The sequence below is a fragment of the Anomalospiza imberbis genome, chromosome 5 (assembly GCF_031753505.1).
Source record: "Anomalospiza imberbis isolate Cuckoo-Finch-1a 21T00152 chromosome 5, ASM3175350v1, whole genome shotgun sequence".
Taxonomy (NCBI): domain Eukaryota; kingdom Metazoa; phylum Chordata; class Aves; order Passeriformes; family Viduidae; genus Anomalospiza; species Anomalospiza imberbis.
In genome coordinates, this window is record NC_089685.1 from 45,162,080 (window position 1) to 45,178,759 (window position 16,680).

A 16,680-nucleotide genomic window follows, 5' to 3' on the forward strand; every position below is an offset into this window, starting at 1 on the left:
TGTCTAATCTAAACCTGCTCTCTGTCAGTATTAAGCCATTTTTCCTTGTCCTGTTACACCAGACCCTTGTAGTCTCTCTCAATCTTTCTTGCAGGTTCCCTTCAGGTGGAAGGTCACAATTGCGTAACCCCGCAACTTCTGTTCTCCAGGCTGAGCAATCTCAATTCTCTGAGCCTTTCCTCACAGCAGAGCTGCTCCAGCCCTCTGATCATCTTGGCACCTCCTTTGGACTTGCTCCAGCAGCTCCCTATCCTTTCTGTGCTGGGCCCCAGTGCTGGAGGCAGCTCTGCAGGTGGGGTCTCTCCTGAGCAGGGCAGAGGGGCAGACCCCTTCCCCTGCTGCTCACAGCACAAGCCCTGTACCATTGGGTCACAACCCAACCTGTGCATCCCAACCATTAAGTCACAGCCCAACCCAGCCTGGTGAGAGGAAGCACCACTGGCATTTCGATCCCCTATCCAGCTGCTACACAGCTCCTTGTAGCACTGAAGGTCAGCAGTGGTAAAGTTCTGAATGAAAGAACACTACTGGCTTTTTTAAGAGAATGTTGGAAGACCACTCATTTGTTTCCTTGTTTTGTAACAGCCAATATTATTTAACATTAAAAATGGCATTACTATGTTCTCTTTCAATTATATTTGCTGACTTTTCTATAGTGAGCAAAACATTCAGAGTAAACAGAGTCAAGTAATTTTCAACTGTGTTTATGAATCTCATTGAGTTTTTTGGGTCTTGTGTAATGGATAACACTACGAACATTAGGAGTCTGAAAAGAGAGGCAATAATTCCTACTGAAAAAGGGAACTGGTGGCATTTTCTTAAGAAATATAAGGAGTTCCAAAGTGCGCCTCTAATGTTCTGCTCAAGCAAGATACCAAAATCAATGGACATGAAGTTCTCTTAACACAGACAAGTTGAGTGCAGACTGCAACCCAACCCTGTTCCCAGCCATAATGAGATATAAGTTTTACATTTGAAATATCAAAAGATTTAAGTAGGATTCCAGAATTCCATAAGACCTGAAATGGCCCACATCTTAGGAATATAAAGCATTTCCAGCCCTCAGAATAATGTGGGAAAAGATAATAGGGGTTGGCTCTTCATCCCCATTATGCAGAATGGAGAGCAATGCACTTGATATACCCATGCCCACAAGTATGGGAAACTGCCTTTCTCCCTCTCCCCCATTCAGAGCCTGGGATATCATTGTAAAGACAGAAGGGCCAGAGATGACTAGTGCTGTTTTAAGTGTCAGAAGAGCCCACCAGCAAGGAACACATATTGGGTAAATCCACATTAAACACTCCTTCCAAGTCAGAAGCTCATTTCTGAAGCAGATTACCCTGTGATCTGATTAAAGTAGATCTTTTACTTTGTTTCACAGTGCAAAGTGATGCAGGAGTGGACCAAGTGCATTCTGTTGGGGTTAAACTCAACAGCAGAGCACACTTCTGGAGGGAGCACACATAATGTTCCACACAATAACAGCCATTCAGTCCTTGGGATCACACTAGGGATGAACCCTTGGGATGGGTACAGTGTCCTCAGCACCCACAGTTCTACTCTCCAGACCTTCCACTGCACTGCACAGTGACATAACCACCACCTTCCTATGAACTCCAAAAGACCAAAGAAAGCATCTCTTTGTGTTTCAATCTAAAAATCCTTCTGGGCAAAAGAGCCAAAGCCACACAGCAAAGACAGAAGCCTGACAGGAGCCAGTACAAATACCAGTGACTGGCAGGAGTTCAGCTTTCACTGTACAACTACTTGTCCTACTCAGAAAGCATTATAAACACCCACATTAGAAACTGATCATCTTAGTCCTGCGGAAGTGACAGCATTAGATGCCACCATCTCTCAGCACTTCGTATTTTCCTCCTTCCCCAGCTAAGGTGGGTCTACCTACCTAAACAAACAGAAAGAGAGGTTCCCTCATGTATTTTGCTAGATCAGCTTTATGTTACACCTCCTGGAACACAAGAGAGGAAAGCAAAGTGACGCATCCATTCTGGGAAAGAAAAGTTATTTCAATATTGAAATTATTGATCTTGAAATTACCACTCTGAGGTAGGATAGTCACTCTAAACAGAGGGTTATTCAAACATTTTAACACAGACAACTGAATACAGAAATACTAAGTAATGACACTCCAGTAGAAGAAAATCAATCACACCTCCAGTTACAGCTGGCAATTAAAAATAGATGTAGTATATTAGCCTTGAGAAATAAAAATGCACAGCATTTTGACAACTACTGATTTGATATTACTGATTGACATTTTGACATTACTGATTTGAATCACATTAAAACTCAGCTTCCTGCACATTTCCTGGGTACACATTCAGCAAAAGCTTGTTCTATGAAAGACTGTATCAACTTCAAGCAAATAAACAAAAAGTGAAAAATGTCCACAGGAGTATCAGTCCTCATCTTAATATCCCTTCTAGCATCAAACTTGCAGAAGAGAATTCCTGCCTATCATCATTAGCTAATTAATCTCAAAATGTTCTCTTCTATTTCTCCTGGGAAACAAGGAAATGTGGGAAAATGACACTGCTCAGACCTCTTCCAGTTGTGGGTATCCATAAAGCCTCCACAGTGTGCCTGCCAGCAGTTCCTCCACAGAAGCTACACAGCCTCTGCTTTGCCGGGAATTGGGAAAGAAAATCATCTTCCCATCTCAAACTTTGACCTATACCTCTCTATTTCTCATCCAATACCAGGACCTCCCTACTGCGTTCACAAAGAACCTGCAAGTTCAGTTTTAATCCCTTTGCTCTAGATAGCACCTCAAATTTGTTTTCTCAAGCTCTTTTTGTGTTTTGATCTCTGTACACATTGTACACCTCTTCTACCAAGAGTAGGGGATTTTTCTCTTTAAATTATGAAGAGTGTTTGTGCCAACACCCTTGAGTTTGGCAGAATCTGACCCTTGAAGCATAAATCCCTGTGTCTACTTTGTCTTCTAAGCCATTTCCACTACAAACATTTGGGATGCTCTTAGACAGCAGTCAACTCCCTCAGAACAACATTGGACGGCATGTAAAGCAATCAAATTATTTTTGTTTAAGGCTGATTCATTGCACACTCAACACAGCAAATCAAATTCCCACAGAAGTCCAGCATCCAGTAATTCCAATTTCAAGATTTTTTTAAGTTGAAAATAGTGTAATTACATGGGAGGAATTATACCTACCTAGTGGATGTTTAACCAGAAAAGGTAAAATTCCTTCAATGGATAATAACTCAACAGACTACAGGAGTGCTGAGTTCAGTCATGTCAAGAAACTGCATTTTAATAAAAGTCATGTTCCATACATGTCTAGTCTGCTGAGAACTGTGCATTTTGAAAACTTTATGTATTTATATGATTAGTTGGAACAGGCCAGCTTATGAATACATAACTATCTGATGATCAAAAGATCTTTTTGGAATCAAAAAAGGATTCCTTGAAAAAGGAATATGAATCATTAGGTAAATATGTAGCAATTTTCAGCATTATCATTCAGACTTTGTTATGGAATAACATTTTAAAGCTACTTTTTTAGACCAAAATCTAAAGATTTAGCCACAGCCTTTAGAGAAAGTCTATCAGCAAACCAGTGGCTGATGCTAACCTAAACTGAAGCCAGCTTAATGAAAGAGCAAGAACCTGGGAGTACAAGACAAATGTTGTATCAGTGACTGGCCAATTTTGTAATTTTGGGATCGCAAGGGAACTTAAGTCCACCTGGCCCAGCTTTTTGAGAAGTATAAACAGGCACAGCTCAACTGAACCCAAGGAAACTACAAAATCTTAACACGAAGATCTCAGACATTTTCCTTTTTATTTTTTTTTTCTTCTTTCAAACAGTGAAGTAAAATAGAAGACTCTCAGAAATTGTAATTACGGATAGAGCTTATGCATGCCACTTTGCCTGGCTAACACTAGTAGAACCAATAGGGGCCATACAGTAGGAAGATCTTTAGGAAATACATTAGTCCAGCTTTCAGGACATTAGATCATCTTACAAAATCTATCATTATCATTTGACAGAACTCAGTTTAATAGGAGGCAATTTCAATGAGCAACCAGGGACTGAACTGCAAAATAACCCAACAACTCAACTTTGAGAGAACTGTAGAAACACAGAATGGCCTTAGGTTTGAAAGAATATCTTGTTCATAACTATAAGCTATTTTTCTATAAAATAGGATAGCAAGTTCATAACAGTGGGTGAAATGGACCACCTCAGGCAGCCCAAGCCAGGAAAATTTCAGCTTATTTGTTCTGTATTTGTAACAGTAGGCAAAGTCACTCAAAGATGAGTTTTGGAAAGTTTATTCTTCCACTGTGTATGGAAAATTGTCGACTACTACTGCCTTCACTGTTTGCATTACCTTATGGTCTAACTCCTGGAGGAGAATCTCATTAAGCCATACCATAAATACACACAGGATAAAGACAGACCCAGACCCAAAAAACTTCAGCATATTTAGGAGAATTACTTTAGTAAGAAAGTGCAAGAGGGAAAAAAAAAGATAAAATAATCAACTATGGCCAAAGTTTTTCAACCAAAAGGCCTGAAATACAGAGCTTAAATCCAGATATACTCTCATAAATAAAAATGATCTATCTAAAGATGTCAGAAATAGGAATTCATACTGAAGGCCTCATAAACTCTCTGACTTAAAAACACACAAATGCAAACAGCCTTCCAGCCAAGGATAGAAACAAAAGCTCAGACTCTATTCTTAAAACAGGTTTTTCACCTTTGCTCCACCTACCTCAGGCTCAGTGCTGGCCTAGATCTCAACCTAATTTCCACTAGTTTTATGAATTTCCACCTGAGTCTCAACACCATTGCCAGGAGCTGCTGACTCCCCTCTTTAATCATCAGTGCTGGGCCTCTCTGTGTGTATGTATGCACATGCACATGGTGGGGAGAAGGGATGACTCTCCAATGTCAAAAAAATCAGCTGAACGCTGCACTCCTGAACTGAGTTTGGCATACAAAAATCATAGGCTTTTCACAATCCCCAGTTATATTATTCATGCAGAATGCACTCAGCATTCTATTGTTCATACTCTCATTGTTTATAAATGAGTCTTTGCTTCATCTGGGGATGGAAGTTCCTTTAAGCTTCCTTTACTAAAAGTACTTTTGTAATCAGATACAGTGCTAGCACTCAGAGGGTTAAACAAGTTTCTGGAAATGTTTGTGCTTCTGGAGAAAAAAAATGTATTTTTTTCTTTATTGAAGGAAAAATGAAACACTGGATCTTGCTGATTTATTTTTAGCCAATCTGACACACAGGTTCCTATTCCTTCCTAAATGTTTCAGAAAACAATGAAGTTCTTCATTCTGTTCTCTCTTACTGCAACATTTCTGACGGAAATTTCTTCTTATGTTAAGACTCTTGTTAACCAGCTCTATCACATTAAAATATTAACCTAAGACATGATCTTCAAATGCAGTGCCTGGCATAAATACTATTTCTCATGGCAGGACATGAATTGTTCCAGTAATGGCAGGTCCCTTTTGTTAGGGATCTACAGTTACAAAAAAAGATACAAGCCTTTGTTTAGCAATATTGCAAATTTCATGATTTAGCTTGTTTGACAGCTCAGACTACCATCGTTCATCCTGGTGATTGTGCAAGATTCTAGTGCATTCCCCCAGATTAGAGTTTTTTCAATTCAAATTAAGTTAATTAATAGTGGGCTAAATTGTGAAAGAAAAAGTAAGTTAATCAGATGGCAACTGTATCACTTTTGGCTGAGGACATCCTTCTGTTTTAAAACCAGTATCACCATGGTTTAAAGGGAAATGGGACTGCATCCTTTATCTCTCCATTCTTTACCTCTCTTACTGCTTTTAAAGTTCAAAGGACTTCTTTATGCTGCTACGAAGGCTGAGATATTGTAGATCCAAAAGGGACAAGAGGCTGGCTGTCACCTGACATACTGAAACCAGAAAACTGGAGAGATCCATACATCCATCCATATTTTGGAGTGAAAATAAACTGTTTTTTTCAACTAAGGACTCAAGAAATGTAACAGTTTGCGAGTTAATGGAAATGCATTTATATTTCACTAATGTTAAGCAGAGAAACAATTCCATCATTCTCAAAAGCCTTCTCCTGTCTACTTGCAAATATCAATGGACTTCAGGAAATGGATAGGTTTTGTCTTTTTAATATCAACCCCTAATATATTAGCTCTTAACTGAAGTTTATTGAAGCCATCCCCAAGAGCAGTATCTTTAAGCCAACAATCTCCATCTTCTGTGGGTTCTCCTAACACTCTGGACTGCCTTCATTTGCCCTCTCCTCACCTGGTTTTCTCCCTCTGGTAATATTCTGATTTTTATCACACCAGTGCAAACTTTGGGTAGCTCCAGTGAGCTCCAGGGAAATATATTTCTGGACTTACACCTGCTTAGCCAGCAGAAAATGTAAATTGAGCTGAACAGTATTTAGTGTGCTCATTAAAGGCATTTTCCCCCTTTAATTTATTAAAAAAAAAAAAAAAGAAATCTGGATTGTATTGCTCATGCTCATCTTCAATAATACCACATTCCTCCAAAGACCCTACTGAAAAAAGCTACTCACTTTTTCACTCAAAACATATGAGAAGAACTTGATCTGCAATTAGTAGAGGAGAGAACAAAAAAGTATTTCTTTCAACAAAGATCAGCCCTGTAGGTCATTTGAAGGAGGGACAGTAGTACAGAATTTCAATTGGTTTTTGAAACAGCAGCTTTTAAAAAATATATTTGCAGTTTAAGTGCCATATTTATTTATATTTTTATTTTAATATAATATAATATAATATAATATAAAAAATAAATATATACATATTATATTTAAGTTTAAGTTTAAGAAGACAAAAAAGAGATTGCAAATACTTCTGTCACTCCTATATTCCAATTAGTTTTGGAGGGGTGAAAGATGAGAAATTAAAACAATTCCATGTAACATGGAGAGTAAATAACCTCCAAATCTGGAAACTCGTTGGTGTGAGCAACCAAGGACGAGTGCCGAATGCAACACATCCATGGAAAAAAAGTGCACTGAAAAAAGCTGGAGTTGTTTTCCATTTAAATCCATGCCTACTCAAACAGACATATCTGAATTTCTAAGAGCACGCAAAATCAGTATGCATTTACCGTAATAAATGCTTTTTTCATCAACTAATAAAACAGAATAGATACAAATGAACCAATCAGGGATTTCCAGTGAGCTATTAGTGTTAGAAAAGCTACTCTGCAGATTCCAGTTGAGTCACCACAGAGGAAGAAAAAAAGGGGGGGAAAAGGGGGAAATAAATTACTGTGTGCGACTCCATCTGCAAACTGCTTCTCCCGCACTGGTATGTAATAAAACATGTTGCTAAGATACAAACTGCTAAAGAAGTTCATTAAAGGACACTTTAAACAAAGCTGCCAGACTCTTTTCCCTTTAAAGACTGCTTATTTGGTTCTGTCCCTTGTGTTTATAATTAGATCCTCCATATGAGAGATTGTGCTCCATTCAAGCCCACTCAGCAAAGAATGTTAATAAAATAATGTAAATAAGGCACTGGTTTAGGTTGTACATATTTATGGGCTGCAGAGCAGTTGATAGAAATGCATCTGGACTCCACCTGTATTTTTAAAAGCAAAATAAATGCTTTTCCAAGTAGTTTCTCCCTAAGCAGGAGAGCAGAAACATTAGCTTCTGCACCCAGCACTCTGACCTAACTTTCAGAAAATACTTTCAAGCAAAGAAAACTGGCTTCTTGTCTAAAGTTTGGAGTTTCTGAGGTGCCTCTCATATAGGCTTTTATATGCAAGCCTTTGTTATCTACACTGAAATAAAGGACAAAATTGTTTATGTCTTTCCCCTGGCAATCTTTCTCTTTTTCCATCTATATACAAATTCCTAGATGTGTGTTAATGATCTGCAGAATTTCCTTGATCTAATATATTCACAAGTAGGTCTGTTTTGTAATATATTATTGCCAGGAAAGATATGCTATCAAATAGGTCTTTATCTGACCTTATGTAAAATACTTGTAGTTCTCGTAGTAACACTTGGATGGTGGGTGTACTTAGGCTTTTGTTTTGGTTGAAAAGAAGAGAATGGGTAAGATGTACTTTGCTTTCAGTCATAGTGGTGAAATGATACTAAAGAAATAATTTCAGCATTTATCTGTTTGGCACTTAATAACACACAAGATGCATAAATCACAGATGAGAGTTAGTATCAGTGATTATATAAGAAATGTTACTTGTCACTTTATAACCTGCATCTCATACTAAATTCTGTACTGCAGTCCCCAGTATGTATATATTTTAAATTACATTTTCAGGCTCATTTACATGCGCATATTGGCTTTCTGCCTGAATGATATCAAAGAGAAAGACCTTATGCTTGCACTCAACCACACACACACACACACACACAGAGACACAGAAGCAAATTTATACATAGAGACATTCAAGTCTGTACATTTCTGAGAATGGAAGCTTCTCTCTTCATCATTCTTAGAAAAGCCTTGACTCACCAATAAATCTTTATGTAATCTTAGCTGATTTGAAGCACTTTTGAAAAACAGATCATTACAGAAAATGTAGGTTAATCTCTGCTGCATGTCAAAAGTATCAATGATTCTCACTTAACTCAATTATTTGAAATGTAATATACAATTTCATTTTCTGTAACCTTATAAGATTTGTCATCAATAGCTGTGCTGCACAGAAAGGCAATTCCACTCCTTCTCCCCAGATAATACATAAGCTACATCACAAAGTACCAACAGGATCAAGCTAAATTGATGTGGAAACAAAAATAACTCATATGCAATATAGACTTAACTTCTGTTTCAAGGCCAATTATATGCTTCTCTCAATTAAACACAAGCAATCAGACCAACCTTCAGGTGAACACACTGTTCTGGCCAGAGCCTCAATACCCAGGCTCTTAAAAGACAATTACAACTCTGAAAATAAGATTGCCTCTCAAAACCCTAAATTAACATCACCCATCATATCTACAGAGTTCTCAAGTACTTATTGTTTTGATTTTACTGCAGCTGCACTTATGGTCAATACTCTGGTTTACTTTAATTCAGTCAAAGGATTGTTTTATAGTTTAAACTTGGACATATATTTAAGTTCTCCATGGGTTAAAAAAAAGAAGATACATGCTCCTATTTCCTAGTCCTCTGTCTATTAACCAGAAGGGCCTACCTGTACATGTGCAAAAAGCCCTGTGGTACATATTAGATTTCAATAGATGCTTACTATTGGCAGTTGCAGGTTGGAGCGAGAACTAAGCCACATCAGCAATTTCATATGACACTCTGGAAATTGCTACTGCATAACAATAAGCAGCTGATTCAAAAAAGAGAGGGTGAGGGAGAAAACATTTTTCATTAAGTACATTTTAACTCTCAAGAACAATTCCAAATAAAAAACTAGTACCACCTTAAGTTTAAAAAAAAAATATATATATAAAATATATGCATATACAAACATATAGGAGAAGTGTGTGATGAGGATTGGATATACCAAATATGAGACTATTACACTGAAATAACTGTCTACTTTAATAGCAGAATGACAAATTTGCATTTCAATTAGTCTAATTCTGGTTCTTTTTTGTTCTTCTTTGCTCTTATCCTAACTTGCAGCCTATTTTCATACTTCCTTTACCTCCAACTCCTCTGCATGTACCAGTTGCCCTCCTTGACATTATGACCACATATACACCATTTAACATGGCCTTGTCTTATGCATTTGCAAATTTCTATCCTTTAACTCTATTGCTTAAAAATGTTGTTGGTGCTTCCAATTTTGTTTTGGGGGACAAGAGGAGAGGGAGGCATCATTTTATAATCAAGTACAAAAGTACTGCATATAATATCCTTGATCACAAAGAGAAAGGCATAGACGGAAAAGTTAAAAGTAACTTTGTATGAACATGTCTTTATATGCCTTCATGCTTTCAACTTGAAAATCAAATCTGCAATGAGATTAAAAGGGATTTTCTCTACTTAAACATAGCAGAAGTGTTTAGACTGGTGCAGTATCCCATTGGAAATGTTATTTAAAACCACCATTCAAAACTCTTCATTAGCATCATGCTATGGAAAGAAGACATTCCCCTTTTCTTCCACAGATACAAGGAGTCTGTGCACCAGATCCTGAAACAAGATGAACTGGTTCAAACATCTGCCATGGCATACTGTTCTGGATGAGCCACACACACAGCATGAACGAGTGGAGATTTAGTTCCATCAAACCAGAGCTCCTGACAAAGACTCCTGTAGAAGCACCACTTAAAAAACAAATTCTAACTCCAAGACGCAGAGTTCCTACATAGAACTAAAGTTACTTTTATAAAGCCTCCCTACTAAAGTATTGTGTACATCTGAACAAATACCTGTTTGCTGCAAGTATAAATTAGATATTTTAGTGTGTAACAGGTAGCAAGTGTCATTAGTATAAAACCAGAAATTAAATAAGAAGGTATTGTTGGCATAATTCCTTTTTCTAAATAGACAAAGACATTGTAGGGAAAAAATTGCTAAATCACAGGGATAATCATCATAGCCAGCTCTTCTAATGATGCATCATGGGATTACTGGAGTTATTATAAGAGTAATCTTATTGAAGAAATTCAAAGTTGATTGAAATCAATTGTACTGTTCTGACAGCAGGTGTTTTAAGTGGGTAAAATATCAAAGTGAACTCTTTAAAATGGTTAGAATGAATGTAACATTCTCTTTTCAACAGTTAGCCCTGCCAAGTGATACACTGTACAAGTAGATAAAAGTCAGTCAAAGAAAAATGCTGGAATGAAATAGCATTTCCCGTGCCAGTCCAGCAGCTACCAAACAAAATGGGGTTCTAACCCCTCTAGTAGAAATTTTTGTTACAGATGTGTGAATTCCATGAATCTTTTTAAGGGCAACCTAATGGCAGGCTGAAAGCCATATTTCCATTCTTCCATGAAAATGTCCTCTATTGCCTTTTTTCTCCAATATGACATGGGAATCTCAGTATGCTGTTACTGAAGGCACAAACAGAATGGTAGGATTGTCATTATGCAAACTATAGTCCTAAGTTTCTCCTCCAAAAAGCTGAAGGTAAAGCTTTCCCTAGTTTTTCCCCCCTTTCTTTAGATGGCAAAACAAGCAATACATTGCCACCGGATTTTGCAAATTAAAAAAAAAAAAAAAACAAAAAAACAAAAAAAAAACAAACAAACAAACAAACAAAAAAAAAAACCTGGAGCTTTCTGGGAACTGGAGCTCTCTGAATTACAATCCAGAATCTTTACTGTGATCCAGTAAGTTCATTTTATTCTGCAATTGTTCAGGATTCCCAGCAAAGTCAGCAGGACCTCATTATACAGAAGAATGGCAAAGTCAAGCTCATATTTAATATCTGTTGTCTTTGTGTTTATAGACTCAGTGCAGTAATAGAAAAGTTTAATACTCCACCTGGGAGCCTATCATCCTGCCTCCCCTGACATCCAGACCCAGACATGGATACAACTCTTGCCACAGCAATAGGGAGGACTGTGCATACTTTGGGTCAGAGTTTGACATCAGGTTCAACTCAATCTGGAAACGCCTTTCAGATTTTACCTGAGTTTTCACGGAAACTTATAACCCTTATTTTACTTTAATCATTTTTAAAGAACCCAGTCATATGAAATACTGAGCTCTGGAAGTATCAATAATTTACTCTTTAACTCATGTAAACAATGCTGCCATTTGCAGGCGCAGCCCAGCAGGAACTTCAAATCCAAAATCCACTTCCTCCTCTTCCCCAAAACAGAGACAATATCAGCACAATGAGACATCTTGAGCTAAACCATCTCCAACAACTTGCACAAGAACTGTACTTCAATTTCAAGAAATCTGACATTTTCCACAAACAGGTTTTGCTAGTGATCCCCACAGGCAAAATATAGTCAGTGATTTAATTTCAGGTATATTACCCAAAAGAACCTTAAACCAGCAATAACACAGGCTGGGCAAGTCTGCCTGAAACTGATGCTGATTTTTTGCATAGATAGCAAATTATGGTAAAGAAATGAGGCAGCATACAAGTGAATGTCATAATGTCTTTCAGGAAGGCATAGTTCTATTACTATGCTACAGGACAGGCTGTCTGAATTCAGAGTTCATCATGGTCAAAAATATAGTGGCCCACACATGTTCATTGTTGAAGACCTGGCTTGCCACCTAACACTCATGTCAGTAAGGAGGAACAAGAAAAAGGGAACTTCCAATGGAGGTTAAAGATTTTTTTTTTTAATACCGATCTATTAATTAATAAGAGACAACTCTCTAGAATTAAGAAGACCCTTAACAACTCTTTAAGGACATATAGAAACACAAGCAGCAGAGCACCTCTGGTGTGCTATTAAGGCCAATGCTGGCTCTTATATTGGCTCTTTTATTTACATATAAATGCTTGTTGCTTGACAATTTAGATAAAAATGTTACTGCTGCTCTGCATGTGCTGTAGATTGAAGGTGTAAAACCACTGGACTAAGTAATGGAGTCTTCACACATCATATCTTATTAAAGAAGAAGTAACCCATTCTCAAATGTGATGACAATTAATCAAAACTGAGAGATGTACTTGTCTAAGTACAGAAGTCTAAGATGTCTTTCTGAGTTGGATGCTAAATTAAGAACTGATTGAAGCTATTGTCTTCCAGAATTAAAATTATGGATCTAGGGTGCTTTTTTGAAGACACTGAAAAATATTAAAACTGTGCTAAATTCTATATTTCTCTAACCCACCAACATAAAAGAAACATCAATGACTAATCAGAGATCCTTAATTAGAATGCAATTTTAAATCCAGCTGCACATAAAAGCCTACATCATAAATTTCCCTCAAAAGTTAAGTTTGTAATTCAGTTCTTTCTTGTCTTCATTTGTAACTTTCAAGAAAAGTACACATTGTCACAAATGCCATTGTAGCCATCTACAATGAAAAGTGATGAACAGGGGCACTGAGAGATAATATTCACTCCTGCTATGTTCCTAACAGGTGGAGATGGGAGTTTTTTGTTTGTTTGTTTTACTGTTTCATCATTACCATGTGCAGTTAAATTGAAATGCAATTTTAGGGTCTTTTGTATTCCGTGTACACATTATTGAATTATTAATTAGTTGTGCCTAAACAAATCTTTGGGGGGATAAAGGAGGAAGGAATGTAAATACATATGTAAAAATAACCTCCCTACTTGAACTGCCTATTTAAATTTACACTGGTGTTTCCATGAAAGTGAGGGTATGAAACCACCAAGCAGCTCCACGATTAGCCCATCTGTGGTCTCAGGGGTCCTCACTGCTCCTTCTCTATATCCTCAAGGACGAAGAGTTCATTTGCAAGCCAGTACCTAAAGAGCGACTACTAATTATAGCAAGTCTGCAAATTTACTCGATGGGTTTCTGACTTGGTCACAAGCTAAGACCTCCAAACTCATTTCACTTGTGACCTGAGAAAGATTTCGGTGTAGACCTCTGGAGGTGGCAGCCTCGAGCACAAGGACACCACACCAACAGCCAGGCTCTTAATTATGAGCTCTTGTTGCACAGGATGTTGAAAACAGTAAAAGAAATCTAGATTTTTGCCTAAAAATAGGACGTTTCCTGATAGGCCAAATTTGCTGTTTATAGAATTTAGGTATTTTATGTTTAATTACTTCATGGTCTATAGATTTATTTACAAGATTATGAGAATGGCAAGTCATAAATATACAGGAATTTTTTACTAGTAAGTTTGGATTATACATAAATATGCTGTGCAAGCTTAGGAAAAACCATTTTCCCCAAGCTGAATCAGAATGTTCAAACTGAATTTTCAAATGTGTCTCTCTGCCTTATCTAAATTCCAACATGACATATAATAAATAGCTTCTCATTTACTACGATCATAAAAATTTAAACAGCCTTGAAATAGTTGCTACAATATAGGGGGAAATAATCAAATCTTTATTCCAAATACCCACTTAGAACAGTAAAACTATTTTGATATTTAAGAAAAAACACATAAAGGTGCATTGCTGCAGGAAAGCTTTTACCTTATTTAAAAAATGCCAACAAGGTTCTACCCAATATAGTAGTATTAGAGTCAACAATTTGCTGTTTTACACTGAAAAACAAGGACTAACAGCCCTTACATATCATGTTGTATCAGATTTGCTTTAAAAAAGAAACTATCTGATTTGATTGTATACAGTGATTAAACATCTTTGTGCTCTGCTGAGTAGGGTATTCTCTCCCCTCCCCCCTCCAAAAATGGCATCAAAGCAATCAAAATGGTAATGTTCAGCATGAATGGGGCCCCATCCCCCACCGTCAAACTCCGCAGACTTTTCTCCATGTTAGGAGGAACCAACACCCCTTCCTCACAAAATGGAAGCTTCCACTACCAAACTGAGAGTGCTGATCAATTCTCATTACAATGAACTGGGAGAAAAAGGGTGGCGTGCAACCATCGCCCGCAGGCACGCAGCACACAGGCACTTTGCAACTTTAACCACAACTCCAGCAAAACAAAACATAACACACACCAAGGGAAAAAAAAAAAAAAAAAAAAAAAACAAAAAAAACCCCAAAACACCAACCAACCAAATAAAACCAAAACAAACCCCAAACAAGCAAAAGAGAGGGACAGGGAAAAGCGGGGGACCAGCACATGTGTCCCCTTTCCCCGTCCCCTCGCCGGGAGGGTTGGAGGCAGGGAAGGGGCGGCTCTGGGCTGGTGGGCGCTGTCCCCAGCCCCGGTGCTGAACGGAGAGGCCGCGCCGAGGCCGGGCAGCGGGGAGCTGAGCAGCCCGGGGGCGACCCGGAAAGTTCAGCGCCGGGATGGAGAGGGGGGCCCGGGCCGGCAGATGTCACGCTGGCTTTTCCAACTGCCTTTCCCGTGCTGGAAGTGCCAGGAGAGAGGCCAGGGGCGTGGGGAGCTGGGCGAGCGGGAACGCGAGCGGCGCTGTCCGCGGTGCTGAGCGCCCGCGCCCCCGCCGCCCCCCGCACCAAAACTTTCCTTGCGGGCTCCTCTCGGGCAGAGCAGCGGCCAGGGGTCACCCGGCACAAAACAAGCAATCAGAAACTTTGGGAAGGGCCGGGGGAGCGCGAAGGCGAGGAGGCAGGGAGGAAGGTTCCTGTTTTGTTTTGTTTCTCTCCCTCGTTTTGGTCGTTTTTTTCTCCCCCTCTCCCTGGCAGCTGAAAGAGGTTAATCTGGTTTTATTCGTATTTTTTGAAGGGGTAGAAAAAAGTGAAAGTGCCTAACTGAACTCGAATCAAAAGCCAACACGTCAAATCAGACCAAGGGAAGAGAAAGGCAAGTGGGGAGGGAAGAAAAAAAAAAAAAAAAAAAAGGAAGAAAAGAAATAAAGTGATCAATAAAAATCAATTTTGTAATTAAACACAGAAATGGCTCCAAACGGGGCTCAAGCCTCCTCCTTTTCAACTCTTGCTCTGCACATTACACAGAAGTGCACAAAGTAGCCCAAGACAGGAGAATTTTCCATATTCCTAAAACATGTCGACCAACTCAAAATGGACGCCTCTTTTTTTTTTTTTCTTACGTTTTAACTACTGCTTATCTTTTTACTACTAGTACTGAAATAATTCTTTCCCCCAGGAAGACATCAGAGAATCCGACCTCATTACCAAAACATTCATTTTCTGACTCTGTGCAAAAGAAAATGGATGTTATATCCCCTGCCGCCAGTATTTTTCAGCTAATGCAGACACTTTTCGGATGTTTAGATAGTGCATCATAAAAACAAGAAGAAAAACCAAACACAACTGAATCGATCTGTTCCTTACTTGTTTTTCATTAAGAGCTGCTATTCTTGATTGCCTTTCATGGATTTGTTTCTTAAGATCCCCGTTCTGCAAAAACGGCAACAAGACGCATATTAAAGGCAAAGTGCAAACTAACCCCGTGATGAATAAACTTGTGAGCTAGAAATTGTTCAAAGGCAAAACCATTCCACTGAAGCCGTACAGAAGCATGCACACACAAAACACCCTCCTTAGCATGAAAGCTGAGTGCAGACTACAAAATGAGATCTCTTACTGATAAAGTTTCTCATCCTGCTGTCCCAGCACAACTGCACTTATTACGGCAGGGATAAAATACTAAAGAAGAGAAAAAAACAAAAAAAGGATCTGCATTTACCTGTGGATCTTGCTTCATCTGTGCAACTAGTTTCTATTTTTAAAAAATCGCCCCACAAAAAAGGGAGGAATTAGAAACTGTTTCAAGTTTAATGGATTTTTAAAATGTATGTATGTGTGTGGACGGGGGAGGGAGGGGGGTAAGGAACAAAGAGGCAAGTAAACACTGCGAGTCAGTTTCAAGCAAAGCTCATAAATATTCAAGTCTCGTCCTAATCTCTCCAACACACACACACACACACACACACATACACACACACTCTCTCTCTCTCTCTCACATTCACATTAGCACCGACTGCAGCGTTGACTCCGCATCTCTACAACACACACACACAAAAAACTCAGCCAAACAAGCCGCAAAAGTACTTTGGGGTAGTGCTCGCCATTGCGGCGGGGAGCCGGGGGTCCCCGCCGCGCCCCCCGCGCCCCCTCCCCTGGTGGCTGCGGCACGAAGGCTCTCACCGAACATGCAACACCGGTCCTGCGAGCCC

General features: G+C 38.8%; 1 protein-coding gene across 4 annotated transcripts in view; it reads right to left on the bottom strand.

Annotated features, from left to right (window-relative positions):
• PHF21B (PHD finger protein 21B) overlaps window positions 1–16,680 on the bottom strand; it is a 176,726-nt gene that overhangs the window by 159,702 nt on the left and 344 nt on the right. Inside the window, exons 2-3 of one of the 4 annotated variants that reach the window (XM_068190435.1) lie at window positions 16,191–16,223; window positions 15,836–15,901 (exon numbers count right to left, since the gene is read on the bottom strand). The exons of 1 other annotated variant lie outside the window; for it this stretch is intronic. In XM_068190435.1, the coding sequence (XP_068046536.1) occupies window positions 15,836–15,901; window positions 16,191–16,223 (99 nt within the window). The remainder of the gene's footprint in view (window positions 1–15,835; window positions 15,902–16,190; window positions 16,224–16,680) is intronic. 2 more of the 4 variants (XM_068190437.1, XM_068190438.1) reach the window with 2 other exon arrangements.